This window comes from Natrix helvetica (assembly GCF_964273705.1).
Source record: "Natrix helvetica genome assembly, chromosome: 1".
In the NCBI taxonomy this organism is placed as follows: domain Eukaryota; kingdom Metazoa; phylum Chordata; class Lepidosauria; order Squamata; family Natricidae; genus Natrix; species Natrix helvetica.
In genome coordinates, this window is record NC_138548.1 from 256,369,346 (window position 1) to 256,388,507 (window position 19,162).

At 42.4% G+C, this 19,162-nt stretch overlaps 1 protein-coding gene across 5 annotated transcripts in view; it reads left to right on the plus strand.

The window, feature by feature from the left end:
• PIK3R5 (phosphoinositide-3-kinase regulatory subunit 5) overlaps positions 1-19,162 on the plus strand; it is a 57,037-nt gene that overhangs the window by 25,604 nt on the left and 12,271 nt on the right. For 3 of the 5 annotated variants that reach the window (XM_081936360.1, XM_081936361.1, XM_081936362.1), the window contains exons 3-11: positions 6,409-6,509; positions 8,841-8,909; positions 9,981-10,119; positions 11,157-11,226; positions 11,545-11,719; positions 13,702-13,858; positions 13,955-14,038; positions 14,782-15,553; positions 16,640-16,790. In XM_081936360.1, the coding sequence (XP_081792486.1) occupies positions 6,409-6,509; positions 8,841-8,909; positions 9,981-10,119; positions 11,157-11,226; positions 11,545-11,719; positions 13,702-13,858; positions 13,955-14,038; positions 14,782-15,553; positions 16,640-16,790 (1,718 nt within the window). Of the gene's footprint in view, positions 1-6,408; positions 6,510-8,840; positions 8,910-9,980; positions 10,120-11,156; positions 11,227-11,544; positions 11,720-13,701; positions 13,859-13,954; positions 14,039-14,781; positions 15,554-16,639; positions 16,791-19,162 lie in introns of those variants that run through there. The other 2 variants (XM_081936363.1, XM_081936364.1) reach the window with 2 other exon arrangements.

Genomic DNA, 19,162 nt, shown 5'->3' on the forward strand with positions numbered 1-19,162 from the left:
TAAAACTACTAGTATACAGGTTTTGCTGAATTAAGAGTCATAGCTGATTTTTTGGAGCCATGCAGTGTACCAAAAGCTGGCTTGGGAGAAAATTTAAATTCTTGTACTCTAAAACAAAAAAAAATGTACCCTGAGTTTTATTACTTATTTAGGTATGAATTCATTTATCTCCCTTCCCTTCCCCTTTTCCATTTGGAGGATAGATTCTATAGGATGCATGGGGCCATTAGGTTCTGAACTGTATATAACTATTTGAAAAAAGGGTGTAGCTCCTATGATATTGGTCTATGTACATTTTAATCTAAATAACAAATTACTATTACTGCCATTCCTTATCACAATTCTTCCATTTCTATTCTAGGTTAAAGTTCTTAAGAGCCTAACTAATAACCCCCTACGTAATAAAAATGTATCCTTGAGAGCTGGGGGAATATGGTAAACACTGAATGTATGCTTGGATACTTTGCTCTAGTATCACAGGTGTATTTTTGTGTTGAGCTCTGGCCATGTGATGCTGGAAGTTTCAATAGCAGGAAGGTCACCACAAAGACTAGTTCCAAAGGTTAAACCAGGCAAAACATCCTTGGGAGTCAAAGAAGGTCAGAATAGCAAGGGGAATGCTGTTTACAGGTGAGAGTTTAGTGGTGGGAATGTTTGTAGTTGCTTCAAAAGAAAGAAGAAGACAACTTTGTGACGGTACTGCATTTGAAAACTGAAATTCCAATTCCATAGGTTCAAATTTTGTATTTGATATGAATGGAATTGAGATTATTTATTGAGCGTATACAGTATATAGTGGTTGAAGAGACTTGTGTAACCTTCTGTTCCATTATATCCTTTGACTAATGCTATGGAAAGTGTCTAGAAATAGCAAAACGTCTGCCTTTCATCTTCAATTCCCTGTTCTTCATTCTCTAAACCCTTGATGGCGAACCTATGGCATGCGTGCTGGAAGTGGCATGCAGAGCCATCTCTCTGGGCACACCAGCCATCGCCTGTCGCTCTTCCGGGTTCCAGTGCGCCAGCCAGCTGGTCTTTGTGCGTATGTACGTGCCAGAAACTGGAAGACCAGGTGACCTGCGTGCATTCGCACACCAGAAACCAAAAGCTCAACCTCCCAGCACAACAGGGAACTGCTCTTCCAGTTTTTGGCACTCCCACACATGCATGCTGCACAGCTGCTGTTCTGGTTTCTGATGCTCCCCCCCCCCCGTACATGTGCTCCCGTTTTGGCACTCAGTGCCAAAAAGGTTTGCCAACATTTGTCTAGGCAGATTTTTTTTGCTTACTCTCATCATTGAGACAAGTTAAGAGCAAGGAAAGAAACTTCCACTTGAGGGCTAGATGCACCAACCCTAGTTTAATCCAAAACCTGGACATTTCCAAATCCTTCCCACCTGTATGAGACGCTGATACTGGAAGGCAATGCTGGGCAATGTTCAGCAGGATTGTCTATCCTTCCATCTTTCCTGCTGCAGGCATATTGCCTTGCATTACAAAGAAGGGTCTAATATTGTTCTGTTAGTCAGTGAACCCTTACTTCAATTTCCAGAGCTTTAGAAGAGGGAAATCAGCACCGTTTCCCGAGGCACTGCCATTTTTCAATGCGGGTTAATGAATAGCAGGGTCTGCACTCCAGTCAACATTTTCTGAGCTCAATACCCCTTGCGAGAAAGAGGAGAAGATTCCTCACTCTGGCAAGTTCCTTTCTTCCCTGCTGCTTGTGCTTCCTATATTTATTGAATGCAAATGCCTCCAAATCTCATCCAAATAGATTTAGGAGTAAGCAATTTCTTTTCTGCCCAAAACTATGCTCTTTTTTTGGAAATGGGACTCTGTGGGTGCAAGTATACCTAACGCTGCTGAGGAGGGGCCACAGGAAGATGTGGGGCCTGCTTGTTTGATTTTAAAAATAAGTAGGTGTACTAAGCTAAATGAGGCTTTAACTTCTCTGATCTGTTCATCATGTCTTCATCTCTGATGCAAACATAATGAGAAGCAGGTCGGATTGGAGTCATTAGAACAGGCTCTGCAGGTCCACTTGCAACTAATAGAAAGGGGAAAGAAAGAATATATGGGCAGGGACGAGCAGAGAAAAGGACTTGTGGGAAAGAGAGACTCCTAGATGTTTGTGCATTCAAGCTGTTGCCTGAGGCTTCCTAGCCACTCTAATAATTTACACTGGCTGCCCATGTTTGGCAGTCTCAAGCAATTCTGAATGTTTCTGCATTTGTATGCTGAATGCAAAAGCCTGCGCATGTTTTGCAAGATATGTGCTCAGCCTTTTGTTTGTAGAATTTTCCAATGGCAAGCAGTCCGAGTGTGATAGCGGAATAGAAAGAGAAGCTGCATCTATTGTATCCACTTGGATATTTGTGTCACTGATTTAACCAAGGGTGTCAAACTCAATTTCATTGAGGGCCGCATTAGAACTGTGTTTGACATCGGGGGGTGGGGTGGGCGTGACTAGGGTGGGTATGGCCAGCTTGAAGTCAATCGTATCAGGGACGCCTGTGGTGGCCCAAGCACTCTGCCAGTGAAAACGGGCTCCCAAGCTCCGTTTTCAGCTGGGACAGCCTCCTGCAACACTCTGCTAGCGAAAACAAAGCTCAGGAAGGCTGCATGTGAGCATCTGCCCAGCTCCACTTTCACTGGAAGAGGCATCATGGGCCAGTCTTTTTCTGTTTCCAGGTGGCCCCGTGGGCCAGATCTAAGCACCCCATGGGCCGGATCCGGCCCACGGGCCTTGAGTTTGATAACCCCTGAATTAGACAGAACCCTCAGCTTGTTGCTTCCTTCTGGCCATCTGAAACCTTCTAAGAATTCCCCAGACAGACTTTTGTTTTTTGAAGGTATCTGCAAATGAAGGGAATATTGCCTAGCATTGAAAAAAAAAGTGTGGGGCAAGAGAGAGAGAGAATATGCTAGACAGTTTAAAGAAATGCACACCAGTATCTTCAACAGGCTAAATTAGGTGGGCTTTTGCCATTTTAGTACACACATGTAATTGTCTAATGTCATTTTTACAGGTGAGAGTCAGTTATTTGCATAATGTACCATCTTGCATTTTATATCTTGGCTGCCATCAGTCTAAAATACTGACTATAGAAGGGTAGGGGCTTTAATGCATATTTATGGCAATTTGTCATGATAATTGTCTGCTTTAATATTGGTCAGTCTATGTCTTCATCATGGGTGGAATCTTGATATTTACATGTCCCAGTGATATTTTCAACAGTTGCTGGTTGAGCTGCTCTTATACGGCAGAGAATTGAGAGAGGAAATGCTAGCCACAGATGCCAAGTTAAGGATTTAGCATTTCCGGGGGACAATATAATTCTAAGAAGAACATGCTGCATTCTGAAAAAGTATCTCACCCACTGTATCTGCTTGCAGCAACATGAATTGTGCCACCCACTATCACCCAACTATAAAGTTTTGCTGCTTTTATGTGTTACTTGACACTTTGAGTACATTTACAGAAAACAAAGGGCTGTTTTTGCCCCCTGGCATCTCCTATTAGGGTAGGAAAAACTCTTACTTCAAATCTTAAGAAGGTGCTGCCAGTCAATGCAGTAATACAGAAGTTACGTGAACCAGTGGGCAGCATCTTAAATTATTTTCTATGAGTTGATGAGGCTTGTGAATTAAATATGAAACCAGTTAAAAAATAACTTAAGAAAGTGGCATTGACCAGCCTGGTGGTTGTATATTATAGTTGCTTTTCTGATACTCATGTTGACGGTATGAACCTTCACTTTGCCATTTAAGTTATCAATAATTAGTCTGCATTGTAATATTAATTACTGTTACTCAACCTATTTCAAAATGGCATATATACAGTTCTTCTGCTTTGTTCTCAGATCACTCTAGTCATTCAGTGGATAATATCAGAGCATCAGACCTGAAGGAGGGTTTTAACTTAAATCTCTGATGCCCACCTGGACTGATTTTGTCCCTCCTCCAAGGATTAGTCTAAATATAAAGAAATTCCCTCTATGGTTTTAAGAGGCAGGATAGCCTTTTTCTGTCCCTTATGTGGTCCATCCTACCTTCATTTGGTATACGTCAGTGGTGGGATTCAAAGTTTTTTACTACTGGTTCTGTGGGCATGGCTTTGTGGGCATGGCGTGGCTTTGTGGGTGTGGCTTTGTCGATAGGGGAAGGTAACTGCAAAATCCCCATTCCCTCCCCACCCCACTAACCTGCTTTCCAGTTCTGTTCTCCTGTTCAGGGCAACAAAAAAAGATCGGTGGGGAGGCAGCAGGGGTGGGGCAGCCTATTTGCCGGTTCTCCAGACTACTCAAAATTTTCGCTACTGGTTCTCCAGAACCTGTCAGAATTGGCTGAATACCACCTCTAGTACACATGCTTTGCTGCTCTGAGTGACAGATGGAATACACACTCAGGTTAAAAAGGGCATACATTGTGGGTTTGCATAGTCTCGCCTGGACTACTGCAATGCCCTGTACATGGGGCTTCCCTTGGGACGCATCCGGAGACTGCAGCTAGTTCAGAACGCAGCCGCGCGGGCTATTATGGGAAGTACACATTACTCCCACGTAACACCTCTCCTGCGCGAGCTGCACTGGCTACCTGTGGCCTTTCGGGTGCGTTTCAAGGTATTGATCACCATCTTTAAAGCGCTCCATGGCAGAGGACCTAGTTATCTGCAGGATCGCATCCTTCCACATACGTCCCTGCGACCTATCCGCTCACACAGGGAGGGGCTCCTCCTGGTGCCGTCTGCTAGGCAATGCCAGCGGGCGACACCTAGGAGTAGATCCTTCTCTGTGATGGGCCCAACCCTCTGGAATGACCTCCCCCCAGACATTCGAACTACCACCGACCTCCGTTCCTTCCGGCAAAAGTTAAAGACTCACCTGTTTCAATCAGCTGGCCTGGCACTTTCTTAGTTTTACCTCCCAGGGATTTATTTTATTTTAGGGTTTGGGGTTTTAATTGTGATGTTTTTAGGATTAGAATTATTTATTTCTTAGTACAGCCTATCTCCCCTCCAAATGTATCTTAAATGTAGCTTAAATGTATTTAATTTTATGACTGGTTCTATTGTATTGACTGTACACCGCCCCGAGTCCCTTTTTGGGAGAGGGGCGGTCTAAAAATCTAAGAAATAAATAAATAAAATAAATAGTATCAATGAGTATAAATAGCTCACAACTACATGTTTCCCCAAAAATACGACATGTCCGGATAATAAGGCCATGCCATATTTTTCTGGTGGGCAAAAATATAAGCCCTCCCCCGCAAATAAACACCCTGGACAACCCCCCACCTCTGGCCAGGCAGACCGCCACACACCAACCTAGCGGTATCCCGAAGGTGCCAAGCCACGGGAACCGGTGGGGGAGGCAAAGGTGATCACATTGCTTGGAGCCTTCAGGATGCTGCTAGGTTGGTTAGCAGCACTGTGCCCAGCTGAAGAGGGGGCTTGCCGGGCGGCTGCTCTCTTGCAAGCGGGCTCCCAAAGAGCCTGGGGCGAACAGTTGTGTTGCATTGTCACAGCAGTGCAACACAACAGCCATGAAGCAACCACGCTCACGAGCAGCCAACAGGCAAGCCCCCTTTCCAGCTAGGCACAGCGCCATTCACTGACCTAGGGGTATCACCGAGCCGCATGAGTGCCTGTTCGCCGCCGCCCGGCTCCCATGGCTTGCCGCCTTCGAAATGCCAGTGAATGGCACTCTGCACGGCTGGAGAGGGGGCTTGTGCAAGAGCGGCTGTTCCGCTCTTGCTTACGCGTCTCCCAGCCTCATGATGCCCTGGCCCAGCTTTCCCAGAGCCAGGGCACCTCCACTGCCACCTCTGCCACCATCGCCATCCCAGCATGGCTTTTTTGGCAGCTTCCAAACTGAGTCTTCTGGCAGTGGCCACTCTGGGCGTATGCTCTCTGGTTGTACAGTCTGCCGGCAGCTGGCTCATGCGGCTTGGCGATACCCTTACGTCAGTGAATGGTGCTGTGCCCAGCTGCAAAGGGGGTTTGCCGGGTGGCTGCTCGTGAACGTGGGCGCTTCATGCCTGTTGTGTTGTACTGCTGCGACAGCGCATCACAGCTATTCTCCCATGAGGCTGTGCCTGGCTCTTTGGGAGCCCGCTCGCAAGAGAGGAGCCGCCCAGCAACCCCAAAATAAACCCTCCCCTCATAATAAGGCCCAAGCCATATTTTGTGGGTAAAAAGAAAATAAGACCTTGTCTTATTTTTGGGGAAACATGGTATGCAGGGCAAAAGATCTGATCCTATGTTCTGGAATGCAGTCAATATATGTGCAATACCTCCATCTGCAAAATCTTGTGGGCAAGCAGACTTCTTTAGTGAAGACTAATTATGGTCTTGACTTTGTGGTATGATTGGATATTCTCTAATTATTTTTCCTCTCTTCCAAATAGCTGGGCTTTGTCTGAACTGCTGGACCCTCCAGGAACTGGTTAATCGCGATGCAGGGAACTACCTCATTCTCCTGGAGAAAATCCTACAGAAGACTCAAGAGGTAAAAGAAAGGGAGAGATGGGAAAGAAAATAAGGTCTGAGCCACCTTCTTGCTCATACCATTACCTTGTTTGCATGTGTTGAACCCTCTACAAAAGGGAAATCATCTTGTGGGCTAGCATCTGATGAGATTATCTAACTGCCTATCTGCATCCTTCTTGGAATTGATTCCATCTTTATTGAGAGACATCTGGTCTCAGTAGATTTTAGTTTGAAACTGTCAGTTCTGTTTTGCTGTGCTGGAAACGGCAGCTAAAGTCCAGAGCTGGGTCAGGTAGGACTCAGAAAGGTGTTGTTTTTTAATCTATCCTGCTTTGAACAACAGATCCTGATATGAGAATTTTCTCCGGAGAATACCTGTTTTTGTGAAATGGGCAGGTCAGCAAGAGAGGTCTCAACTTTCTATTGAAAAAGGGAGTTGCTTTGATTCTGAAACAAGGTTACTTCAGTGTTACTGAATAGAGATGAGTGTAACAGGAGTTCCAGTGAATCCATTTGATATCCACTTGTTGTTGTTTTTTTTTTTTTGTATTATTCTTTTCTTCCTGCCAGTGACTTCCTGGTTCTTTAATAGAGCCTTGCCCCAGTTATTTTCAGTTTCTGTAATTTAGAAATAGAGTTTGGTTCAGGGTACATAAAGCAAAATCAAATCACAGTTGTGAATCCACTAGAAGAAAGTTTCCCTTTCACCTGAACAAGACCGTGGAGTTTAATAAACAGTCACATTTGGGTCATAGAAAATAAACCAAAGCCTCCAGAACCTTGGATGAAGCCCTCAAAGTCCTTTTTCACTCTCTTTTTAAAAACCAAATTGCTGTGCAATGGTATGGAAAAAATATGAAATAAATGCAGTTACAGCAAGCTACTTCTGCTGACTGCTGGCTTACTGCTATTTGGCAGTTCAAATCTCACCAGGCTCAAGGTTGACTCAGCCTTCCATCCTTCCGAGGTTGATAAAATGAGGATCTAAAATGGGGGCAATAGGCTGACTCTGTAAACTGCTTAGAGAGGGCTGTAAAGCACTATGAAGCAGTATATAAATCTAAGTGCTATTGCTATTAAGTATTTGTAATTTTAATCCAATAAAGTGAAATGAAATTATGCTTAGTTTTTCTTTCATTTCTACTCAGCACTTTCACGGCCCCTGGCATGCCATTCAACGCTGCATTTGTTCAATTCAGGCTTCTCCATCTTGATTCTCCCTCCAACCTCATATATTGGACTCTTACATCTATAAGCCACAAGGTGTTTTCCCCCTATAACTCATTTTATATAGTTTAAACTTTGGTACTTCCAGATGATGCTACTTATCTGTTCTTTCTCATTTTGGTAGCTGTGTATCTTTCTTGAATGTGAGGATACTATTGTTACTACATTGGTCTTGGTTGAAACCCTTTTTTTTTAATACTGGAATTTTTAAAAGAAAGATGAACAGATATAAACAAATAAAACCATACTGTTCTAGCAGTACCTTTACTGTAGGCTCTGAGAATGTTGGCTCTCAAAGTATGGTTTAATTCTGATTCCTCTCAGACCAATCCATCATGGTCTATGGGCACAGAAGATAGAGTTACCGTTGTACAACATCTGAAGGGTCGCAGGTTCCCATGTGTCTTCTTAAGACAAGATTCTTCTGCAAAAGGCATCACTTCACTTGCCTGTAGTATCTAATACAATGTCAGAATAACAGAATTGGAAAGCACCTTGAAGGTCTTCTAGTCCAACCCTCTGCTCAAGCATACCATTCCATGGGTGTCCAACCTCTCCTTGAAAATCTCCAGTAATGGAGCAGCCAAAATTTCTGGAGGCAACCATTGATTCATTGTTCTCGCTGATAGGCAATTTCTCCTTAATTCTAGGTTGGATCGCTCTTTGAACAGTCTGTTGCTTCTTATCCAGCTGTTAGGTGCTTTAAAGAATACTGTAGGTCGACCCCCTCTTCTCTGTCACAATACCAATATTTTTCCAGCTAGCACGATTATCTAAAAAGATATACTGATAAATTATGTTGAGTATTGTGCCAGAGCTCAGAATCACCATTCAGAGTGACTTTATCACTGAAACAAGTACCCTACAGGCCTGGTCCACATTTTGCACCACAACACATAGGTGTGTTTTTGGAACAATATGGGAACCCAACTCTTCTGGTTTGTGGTTTAGCATAATATAAACCATTGATTATTCAACAAGTTGTATTATGAAATACGTTTTAGTATAACGTGTAAAGCTATGCAAAGTAAGATTAATATTGCTTTTAATGAATTGTCTTTTAAGTAGCGTACCAAATTATATTTTCATTTTCTGTTCTTTCTTGTTTTTCTATTTTATGAAGGTCCAAGAAAAATGTGACTACAATCTATTTACGCCATTGGCCTTTCTCTTCAGTGCAACTGTCCTGTGTGTAAGTTTGGAGCTTAAACCCTGCAATTCACAGTCTTAGTAGTCAAGCCTTTGTGATGATGACTCCCTGTCATTTAGATTTTTTTCTAAATCGATGGGATTGTGGGCCTAATCTATCATGAAGGTGTGCTGTAAATAACTACCATAGACCCTGTGTTTATTGAAGTACAATGATAGAAATTAGTCAAGCAAAATCATCAGAATTAGAGGTTCTGCTTGAGGAAGTCACAGGAATCAGAGAAATCTTAGCTGCAGCAGCTAGCCAGAAATTTATTTTAATACATGCTTCAGTGGAAAGATGAGGTCAGTTGGAAAAGTAAGTCAATGATCAGGTGTTCTCTACAAGACTGAGGTCCTCACTGTCTAGATTCTACATCTTCAAAACTATCAGTCCTCAATAAAAATAAAAAGGAAGGAGTTTAAGACAAGATATCTTTAACTTTAAAAAGTAGTGGTGTTAGATACTTCCCCCTCTATTGCTGCTAGATACTGGAAGTCTCCACTCAGGTCCCTTGATTGGGGGAAGGGCCGGACAGCTCCCATTTAAAAGGGGAGCTGTCGGACCATCTAGTCAGTGGATGTTTGCACGTGCTTGAATAAAGAACTGTTATCACTAGCCTTTTGTGCCTTTCTTTAACCAATTTAACAAGTGGCTATTGTAATAATAATGGGTAGAACAATCTATGTTTGAGAACTTGAGAACTTTTTGACACTTATTTCAGCCATCCCTTGACCATTTTATTAAGTCACATTTATTGACAGTTCTTATAATCCATTAGAAGGCTGGGCTTCCCTTCTTGTAAGAGGAACTACCAATGGCAATAATAAATGAAGGAGGAAGGGAGGAGAGGGAGAAAGAGAGAGAGAGAATGCACATCAAAAATCTGTGCTACTGTATTACGAATATTTTGTTTTCCTTTCTTTTTTCCCCTGGAGCTTTTTTTGGGGGGGTGGGGTGTATGCTGTTAAGCAGGTAAATATGTAGCATTAGCTCATGCTTGATATCTCCACTGGGCCCTTGTGTTATTTGTTCTCAAGTGATGCGCCTCTTTAAAATACCCTTTCTCCTTAGATCCCCCATTTTCCTTCGGATTCTGATCTGCTTTTGAGAGCTGTGAGGATGTACCGTGATTTTCTCACCTGGCCTGTGCCGTACTGCAATATCTGTCAGGAATTACTTAACTTTATCAACAATGAACTCAAAGCCCCAGGTAGGAATCTTCAGGAATTTTTTGGAAACTGATTGAGCTAAGCATACTGCCCTGGGAAGACAGCTTGCTGGATATGTTGATACATTTACATTTCCTAGTCACATATGTTTGACCAATTAAACAAAATAAATAGAAAGCATGAAAGTGTCCCAAATTTAGTTTTAGTCAATTTGGAAGCTGTCAGAAAGGAGCATTCTCTACAGCAGGAATAACATTTTAAAGAATGTTGTTCTTCCCACTCTCCTCTGGCTTGGCTACCTAACCAGACAGTGACTAATTTTATTTATTTTTAATACAATTTATAGACCACACAATGTACAAGTAAAGGTAAATAAAAGTTACAAAAAAATGAGTGACCTGAAATCAACATATAACTCCTCCACACAGAATCTATACAGCAAGGGCTCAAATTCTACTTGCCCAAAGATGCAAATAACACCTAGGTTATTAATAACTTCCTGAACACCATCAGAATGGGAGCCACCCAGAAGCTCATAAACCCCATTTCTCCTAAGCCCTCTTCCCAGCCACTCCCATCCTATTTCCTCAGGATTGTGAAAAGCAGATTGTCCCTCTCTTATTCCAAGTTGGCTCTTGAATGAACTTTGCAAAGCTGAAGCTTTTTTGGGGGAGGGGGGTGTTTTTCTCTGGACTTCTCAGTCTAGCCAATAGCTCTGGATTTCATAATGTTTTATGGCAATATAGTAAACAAGACAGACTTTGCTTAGATTTTGAAGACAATCTAGGTCATGGAGCATGTGGGTATGCATTAAAATTAGCAGACAGGGATCTTGAGCCTTGAAAGTATTTAGCTGATCTATTTTCTTTATTTTCATAAGCACAAAAGGTGAGGAGGCAGAAAACTGATGGTTTTACCTTCAAATGTCAATGCTTTTACTGTCAAATTGCACACTCTCGTGTGCACAATGGAATGGGCACACATGGCATGGAATAGGTTGCATGATTGCTGTCCTATTTTGCATGGTGAAAGCCAACTCATGCTGCTGCGTTGGCTGACCACTTCTCTTCCTTTACAGGAATTTCTTTTCAAAGGCTTGTTAAAGATGAGCAAGGGTTACCTCAAAAAGGCTGTGAGAATTCTACCGTGTAAGTATTAAACACTCATAATGGCTTTCTGTACAATTTTAGAGCAGCTTTCCTAACCTGATATCCTCAGGATGATTGGATTGTAATGGCGATTACCTTTAGCACAACATTTCTGTAGGACATCAGCTTAGGGAAGTCTATCCTTAGGGAAAGAGGCTTTGTTCCTTTGGTGTGTTATTGGATCCTTGTGTCTCTGACTTCGGGGGTTTGCTTGCAAACATTTCATTGGTAACATCACTAAGGACTCTACACTGCAACCCTGAGCTACATAGTCTCTTCTATTAATGGTTTGTTTGTTTTCCTGTCTTCTTTCCCTAGAACAGTCCTATTGCTGAATCCTTCAGAAGTTGATGGGGAATTCCTATCAGTTGCTGAAAAGCTAAGCTCTGCAGACTACTCCCAGCATACATTACTAGCGACACTCCTGGAGCACACATATCAAGCTAACTTTGGTACCAGATGCAACCTGGCAAAATTACGTCAAATCCTGAAGGTAAAGAAAGTCCTCTGGCCTAGGCCTTATTCATATTGCTATTAATAGTAGAAATATAAATACATGTATTCCAAATACATCAATAAATAAAATTATTTACAGTTAGGTTTTAGGCTTGGACTTAGCATGGAGACAGCTTTGGTAACTTGTCAGTGACCTATAGTGGAGCTAGGATGTGGGTGATGGTATCTGTCCTGTCCCTCCTTGATTTCTTAATGACCTTCAATACCACCAGCCATAATATCTTTCTGGACTGGCTTCAAGGAAATAGGAATAGGAAGTCCAATACTGCAATTCCCTCCTTTCTCCACACTGGAAGAGGTGGTATTCAGCAGGTTCTGACCAGTTTTGGAGAATCGGTAGCGGAAATTTTGAGTAGTTTGGAGAACCGGTAAATATCACCTCTGACTGGCCCTGGCCCCATCTATTCTCAGCCTTCCGAGTCCCAGCTGATCGGGAGGAAATGGGGATTTTGCAGTAACCTTCCCCTGGAGTGGGCAGGGAATGGAGATTTTACAGCATGCTTCTCCTGCTATGCCCACCAAGCCATGCTCACCAAGCCATGCTACACCCACCAAGCCATGCCCACAGAACTGGTAGTAAAAAAAAATTGAATCCCACCAGTGCTCCACAGTCAGTGTTGGTGGCAGAAAAAAGTCACATTCAATACTGCTCCTTCGTGAGGTAGAGTGGGACTCAATACTCTCTCCTCTCCTGTTTAATATATACATGAAGCAATGAAGCAACTGGAGAGGTCATTCATTGCTTCAGGGGCATATATCATAAACATGTGGATACTACTTGTTTGCCTACCTTGACTTCCAGTTGACCAAGTGATGTTGTCAAGGTATTGTCTTTATGCCTGGAACCTGTCAGTAACTGGATGGAAGGAACAGGATCAAATGTATTACTGGGAAAATCTGGTTGTGGATGTTATTATCTAATGCTAACTTTCAACCCTTGGGTCTTAAATGGGGCAACACACTCCCTCATTCAACAGTAGTGTACAATCGCAGCATCTACTGGAACTCTTAGCTTTTGCTTGAGGAAGTTATGCCCAGGAAGGTCTTTAAACAAATCTAATTTATACACCACTTGCTCCTATTCCCGGATTCGGAGGAATCACTCTCACAATTACTCATGCCTTGTTTTTTTTTTTCATATGGGCTATTCCCTGAAAACTACTCAGAAGCTACATCCGATTCATTGTGCAGCAGCTTAATCAGTGATTGACAAGTCTTACTATGTCCATATAAACGTCTGCTTCATGAGCTGCACTGATACACCAATAAGCTTCCTACTGCAGTTCAGAGTACTAATTATTGCCTATAAAGGTCACTGGCATAAAGCCTCAGTCTCTGTGTGACTGCCTATCTCCCATAGTGTTTGTCCATCCTGCACAATCAGACAGGGTTGACTTGTAATTAAGTGTCATCTAGCAGAATTCAGAAAACAACAATAATCTTCCTCCTATCTGCTTCCCACCCTATTCAGCCTGCCACCCTACCAGTCATCACACAAGTAAATGTAGCTCCTGTGAGGCCTGGAAGCCATCATTTGCATTGGGCCTTCAGGCCTGACAGGCTGCCCCCCTCATCAGAAGATCGTGTCCTGTAATGCAAATGATATCTTCCAGGCCTGATAGCTCTTCTTTCAAGCCCTGAGTTAAGGTATCTTAGAAGGCCCCTCTAATTTGAGGTAGTATGAGATATGGTTTTTGTTTTATTCTTCCTTTGACTTAATTTTGTGGGTTTTAAAAAAAATAGATTCTTTCTTTTTAGCTGTATGAAGTCACCCCGAGTTGTTTTTGGAACTGGACACTCTGGAATAAATTGTTTTTGTTGGTGCTGGTGCTGGTACTTGTGCTACTGCTACTGACGCAGTGAATCTCATTGCTCTGTGGTACGTTTGTTCAGATTGCAGTAGCTTTTGATTTGGAAGTAGTTGCCAATTGAATCTTATATTATTTTCTTTCTGTGCAGCTGAAAACTGCAGACGAACTCATGAAAATGTTCACCAGAATCACAGAAGCCCAGGAGATGGCAGTTCTGACTAACAATGATCCTTCAACTGCTAGAGAACAGCTGGAATCTGTCTTGCTAGAGATTGCGAGAACAGCAGGGCTACCTGAAATAGCAGGTAGGAAAGCTAAGACGGGTATGTGGATATATTTAGATACTGTCTCTATCCTAATAGAGTTTGTCTACCTCTTAACGTGTCCATTTCTCTCTTCAGATGAAGGCCAGCTGTCTAAACTCCGTGTGATCCCCATCCCTGTTGCTCGCTGTCATGTATACAGATGGGATAAGGATAATTTTGGTAAGCTTAAAATCTGTAGACTGGTTTACATGCTTAATAATGCTTTCAGAGGGGAGGAAGGATGGTTTGGTAAGCCTGATTGAAATGAAGTAGATTTGGCACCCAACGTCTTTAAACCCAAGACCGGTCTTGATTTTTTAGAAATAGAGAAACCATATATAAAAATTGAGCCTGATATTGTCTGATTAATTAGACTACTAATATCAATAGCTCTATGACAGGAGTCATAGACAAATGACATCTTCCAGGGCAGTGATGGCAAATCATTTGGGCACTGAGTGCCAAATGGGAGTGCGCGCAAAGGGCACATGCGCTCATCGGGGCTGCAACCTGGAAGAGGACTTGCCCAGTGGGCATGCGCGCACCAAAAAATGAACTTCCGGTTTCTGGTGTGCACACATGCGCTGGTCAGAAAGTCTTCTGGGTAGTGGTACACATGCATGCATGATGATCAGCTGGCCGGCGCACATGCTCACGCTGGAAAACGGAAGACCAGCTCTTCCAGTTTCCAGCACTGCTGCTCTCACAAAGGCCAACTGGTCATCATGTGCGCATGTATGTCAGAAACCCGGAAGAGGAGCGGGTGCATCTGCACCTGCCAGGTAACATGGCTCTGTGTGCCACTTTAGGCACACATGCCATAGGTTCACCATCACGGTTCTAGGGTGTACCACAAATAAAAACTGCTTTAAACTGGTAGGGGTTTTGTTACATCTTATTTTGTATCTGCCTCCTTGTTACAGATATCTTGAATGAGGTACTAGACAAAGAAGTGGATTACCCAAAACAAGTTCTTTTGGAGGATGAAGAGGAGGAGGAGGAGGAGGAGGAGGAGGAGGAGGAGGAGGAGGAGGAGGAGGTTGACAATGGCTTTGCAAAAAAAGACTGCTTGTTGTCCACCCTTGCATCAGTCAGGAAAGATTCTATGTACTCAACATTGTCAGAAGATGACCGTTGTGACTCACAGGTGTCTGTCATCTCTGCTCTTTCCAAAAACTCTGAGCTCTCCTTGGTCTCTAGGAAGTCCTTGAAATCGTTTGTCTCCAGTCTGAAAGATTCTATGGATAGCGGCTATGTGGAAGACAGCGATGACAACTCTTTAGATTTGACAGGACGCTTAGATCTGAAGGAAGAAAAAGTGTCACATAGGCATCGGCATCGGCTGAGCAACAGGATATACAAGTTGTTCAAGAGCAAGAGCCAGATGATCTTGGGCAGAGATCTGAGAGATGTTTCTGAGGTAGCCTCATTGTCGCTGCCATTACGCCGAGCAGAGAGTCTCTGCAATCCTGTAGCCAAGGACCGTATCCCTGCACGATCCCGACGGGCGCAGTCACTGCCACAGCATATGCTGAGTGCCGCACTTTTACAAAGCCATATAGCACAGAACACTTTTGTCCAACGCAGGCCCTTGTTGAGCTCCGATGAAGATACAAAGATTTCGACACTGCGAGTGGTCGTGTTTGGTTCTGATCGCATCTCAGGGAAAGTGGCCCGGGCTTATAGTAGTCTGAGGTAAGTGGGTGAAAGCGATTCTTAATAACTTGTCTCTTGCCCTTTTCAAAGCTATTGTTTTATTATGCAGGAACCAGCCAATGTAGTATTTAGAAGACCAGAGTTCCTATAGCTTAGCTTCTCTGTTAGTCACTGCAGTGAAATTTCTTCTGAGGTCTTATGTTATGTCATTACATGTTCTATTTATGTTGTTCATGACTCCTTCATGTAAATAGGTGATAAAAAAGTCGGGTGTAATCTGAAATAGGCTGTATGCTTCTTTAGTACGTACCACGACTAGAGAATAAAGCCCAGTATCCTTCAGTTCTGGACCATTGCAATGTAGTAGTATAGCCTTTATTGTCATTGTACATCATGTATACAACAAAATTGGTTTTCGCCTCACTGATGTAATCCATGACAACAAATACAAACAACATGAATAGTATAAAGAATACTCCCTATGCAAGTAATTAGGAAAAAGAAAGAAAAGAAAGAAAAAAAACTAGTCATACGTTTCTGCATGTGCGTGGAGTGATTGTGGTCGTGTTTAAGAGTCTGATAGCCCAAGGATAGAAACTATTTTTAAATCTATTTGTTCAGCTGGCTTCTGCCTGATGATAGAAGTGTGAAGAGACACTACCAGGGTGTGAATCATCTCTGAGTATCTTCCTTACTCTGCTAAAGCAGCGAGACCTGGGGGATGTCATCCAGTGGTGTTAGAGGGCAACCAATGATTTATTGTGCCGAATTGATCACTCTCTATAGTCCCTTCCCGTCTGCAGCAGTTAAACCAGCATACCATCCTTTGTACTTTGCATGAAACGACCTCTGAAGACCATTTGAAAACTCCAGTTGGTTCCAAGTATGGCAGCCCTTTGGGTTTAAAGAGTACTGTTTGAGTTATACATCTTTGCCATTGGTTGTAATGCTGCATATGCTAGGATTGCCTGTAATGTTGTCCTTCATTTTTACCATGGATTCCCTGTTTTTGATGGATGTTGTAAATTGAACCAATCAATCGCATTCTGTTTGTAAGCAAATGGCCACTGCATCTCACTTTCTTCATGTATTCTTCTCTCTCTCTCTCTCTCTCTTTTTTTACAGATCTCAAGAAAGCAGCTGTCCTTGTTTAACTCGGTACTGTAGGTTGCAATTTTTTTATGTCCCCGTGAAGAGGAGCAATCCTACCTCATTTGCACTGACGTACCCTCTTCTTTCTTCAGGAAGTCCTAATTCCCATAGTTCTGGATCAACGGTAAGCCTCCTGGGCAAAGTTGGAGCTGATGCTTACAGTCTATTACACGGTGCAATACGTAAAATTAAATAATTATGTCTTTATATCAGGTGCAAGTGGAACTCATCCAATAGTTCTTCAGGAATTTGAATATGAATCCCGTGGTTCATCTAGGAAAAATATATGCTATGTGACTGAAATTGCTTTCTGCACCAAAGAACTGGGAATTGAATAATATATTGTTCCCTTTTAAATATGGGAATCAAGAAAATTACAGCTGGTATTTGTGGGGGGGAAAACTACTTAGGTTAAACTAGCAAGCATACAGAAACAGTGGTCTTGCAGGGCTTCTATAACAGCACATATAGGTTTTTGGACAATGTCAGCAAACATAAATTGGAGAGATATAATCAGCACTTCAGGTAGTCCTCAACTTACAAAAGTTCATTTAGTAACCATTCAAAGTTATAAAGGTACTGAAAAAATCACGACCGTTTTTCACACTTACAACCGTTGCAGCTTCACAATGGTCACATGATCAAAATTTGGATGCTTGGCAACTGGTTCATATTTATGGTGGTTGCAGTGTTCTGGGGTCATGCGATCACCTTTGCAACCTTCTGACAGGCAAAGCCAGTGATTCACTTAACAACCGTGTTACTATCTTAACAATAGCAATGATTCACTTAACAGCTGTGGCAAGAAAGATCATAAAATGGGGCAAAGCTCCCTCAACAAATGTCTCGCTTAGCAAAAAAATTTTGTTGTAATTGTAATTACAACTCAATTGTGGTCGTAAGTCTAGGACTATCTGTATTTACTTGGACTCTCTAGTCCAGGGGTGTCCAAACTTGGGAACTTTAAGACTTGTGGACTTCAACTCCCAGAATTCCCCAGCCAGCCATGCTGGCTGGGGAATTCTGGGAGTTGAAGTCCACAAGTCTTAAAAGTTCCCAAGTTTGGACACCACTGCTCTAGTCCTAGAGCTTTGGCAGAATTCCTTAGCAAAGATTCCCAAGTAAACTACGTGGGTATGACTCCTCTTCTGAAATCGTAACTTGATTCTAAAAAATAGTGGGATATGGAAAGTAATTAAAGACAGAAAATAGAATTGGTTTCTAGGGGTGGGGTCATTAAGACTGCTGCTTTTCAATTTATCCATAAACAATCTGGAAAGAATGATGAGACATACGATGGGCATGTTTCACTTGTTAAGATAACTTTTCATTGTTAAGATGATTAAAATGAGAACAACAAAAATGGGGCAGGGCAGTGAAGTGACCATCCCCAATAGGAATAGACATGGAAACAGCTCATTCACTGCCAGCCAATTTAAACTGATGAATGTGGAGGTGAAAGAGTCATGTCACTAAGAATGGCAGCCTGATATTTGAGATGGCATTGGTTAAGCAGAAAAGGGTTGAGCTGGTACAAGATAGCTCAGTGGCAGTGTTGACCCAGGATGTTTCATTATGGGAATGAGTACGAAAGGAATAAAAACTAAAGCAACCAATATTGAGGAACTCTGTGGTGCAATTACATTTAAAACACTGTATAAACTTTTGGCTGTTACATTTAAAGTAAAAGGTTCAATTAACTCCTTTCTAAATTATTAAGGACGTGAAGCAATTCTGCTATTAAAAAGAAAGATTTTTGGGGGGAGCGGATAGATTCTAAATTATTGTAGATACGGTATCTTATGTTACAGTTATATAAATCTATCCACAGAAAAGCAAAAATGAACAGGGAAATTTGCCCCTATTCCTCATAAAGGTGGAACTGAGGCCATTCAGTGTAACTGAGTCAGGAAACACCTTTTTATGTAATATCTAGTTGAATGTTCAAAACAATGCCAAGATAGTTGTCCACCTGGATTGCTTTAGAAGAGGTTTGGACTGATTTACACATATCACTATGTGAATGGACGCTAATTGTGCTAGATCTTTATCAGCATCGGTTAATTGTTGCTCCAGGATGTGAGTGGAAATATGCTGCTACGCTCACATCCTTTCTCTGTGCTTTCCAGAAACATCTGGTTGGCTTGGGTGAGAACAACATGCTGGGCTAGAGGAGCTTTTGATAAATACTTTAAGAGCATGTCTCTTTATAGCAAAACTTCAGCTGATATAAGTGAGCATTGGAAAAGCATAGTCTCTCTGTTTGGTAGCAAGATAGCATGAATGTGATAGAAGTCACTGCTGATCCCTTCTCCAAATCATGCTTGCTTCCGTGCATCCCCCATTTGGAGAGGGTGAGTTCAGCAATGTGGACTTAGAATACAATACAATACAATACAATAGTAGAGTTGGAAGGGACCTTGGAGGTCTTCTAGTCCAACCCCCTGACTAGGCAGGAAACCCTATACCGTTCCAGACAAATGGCTATCCAACATC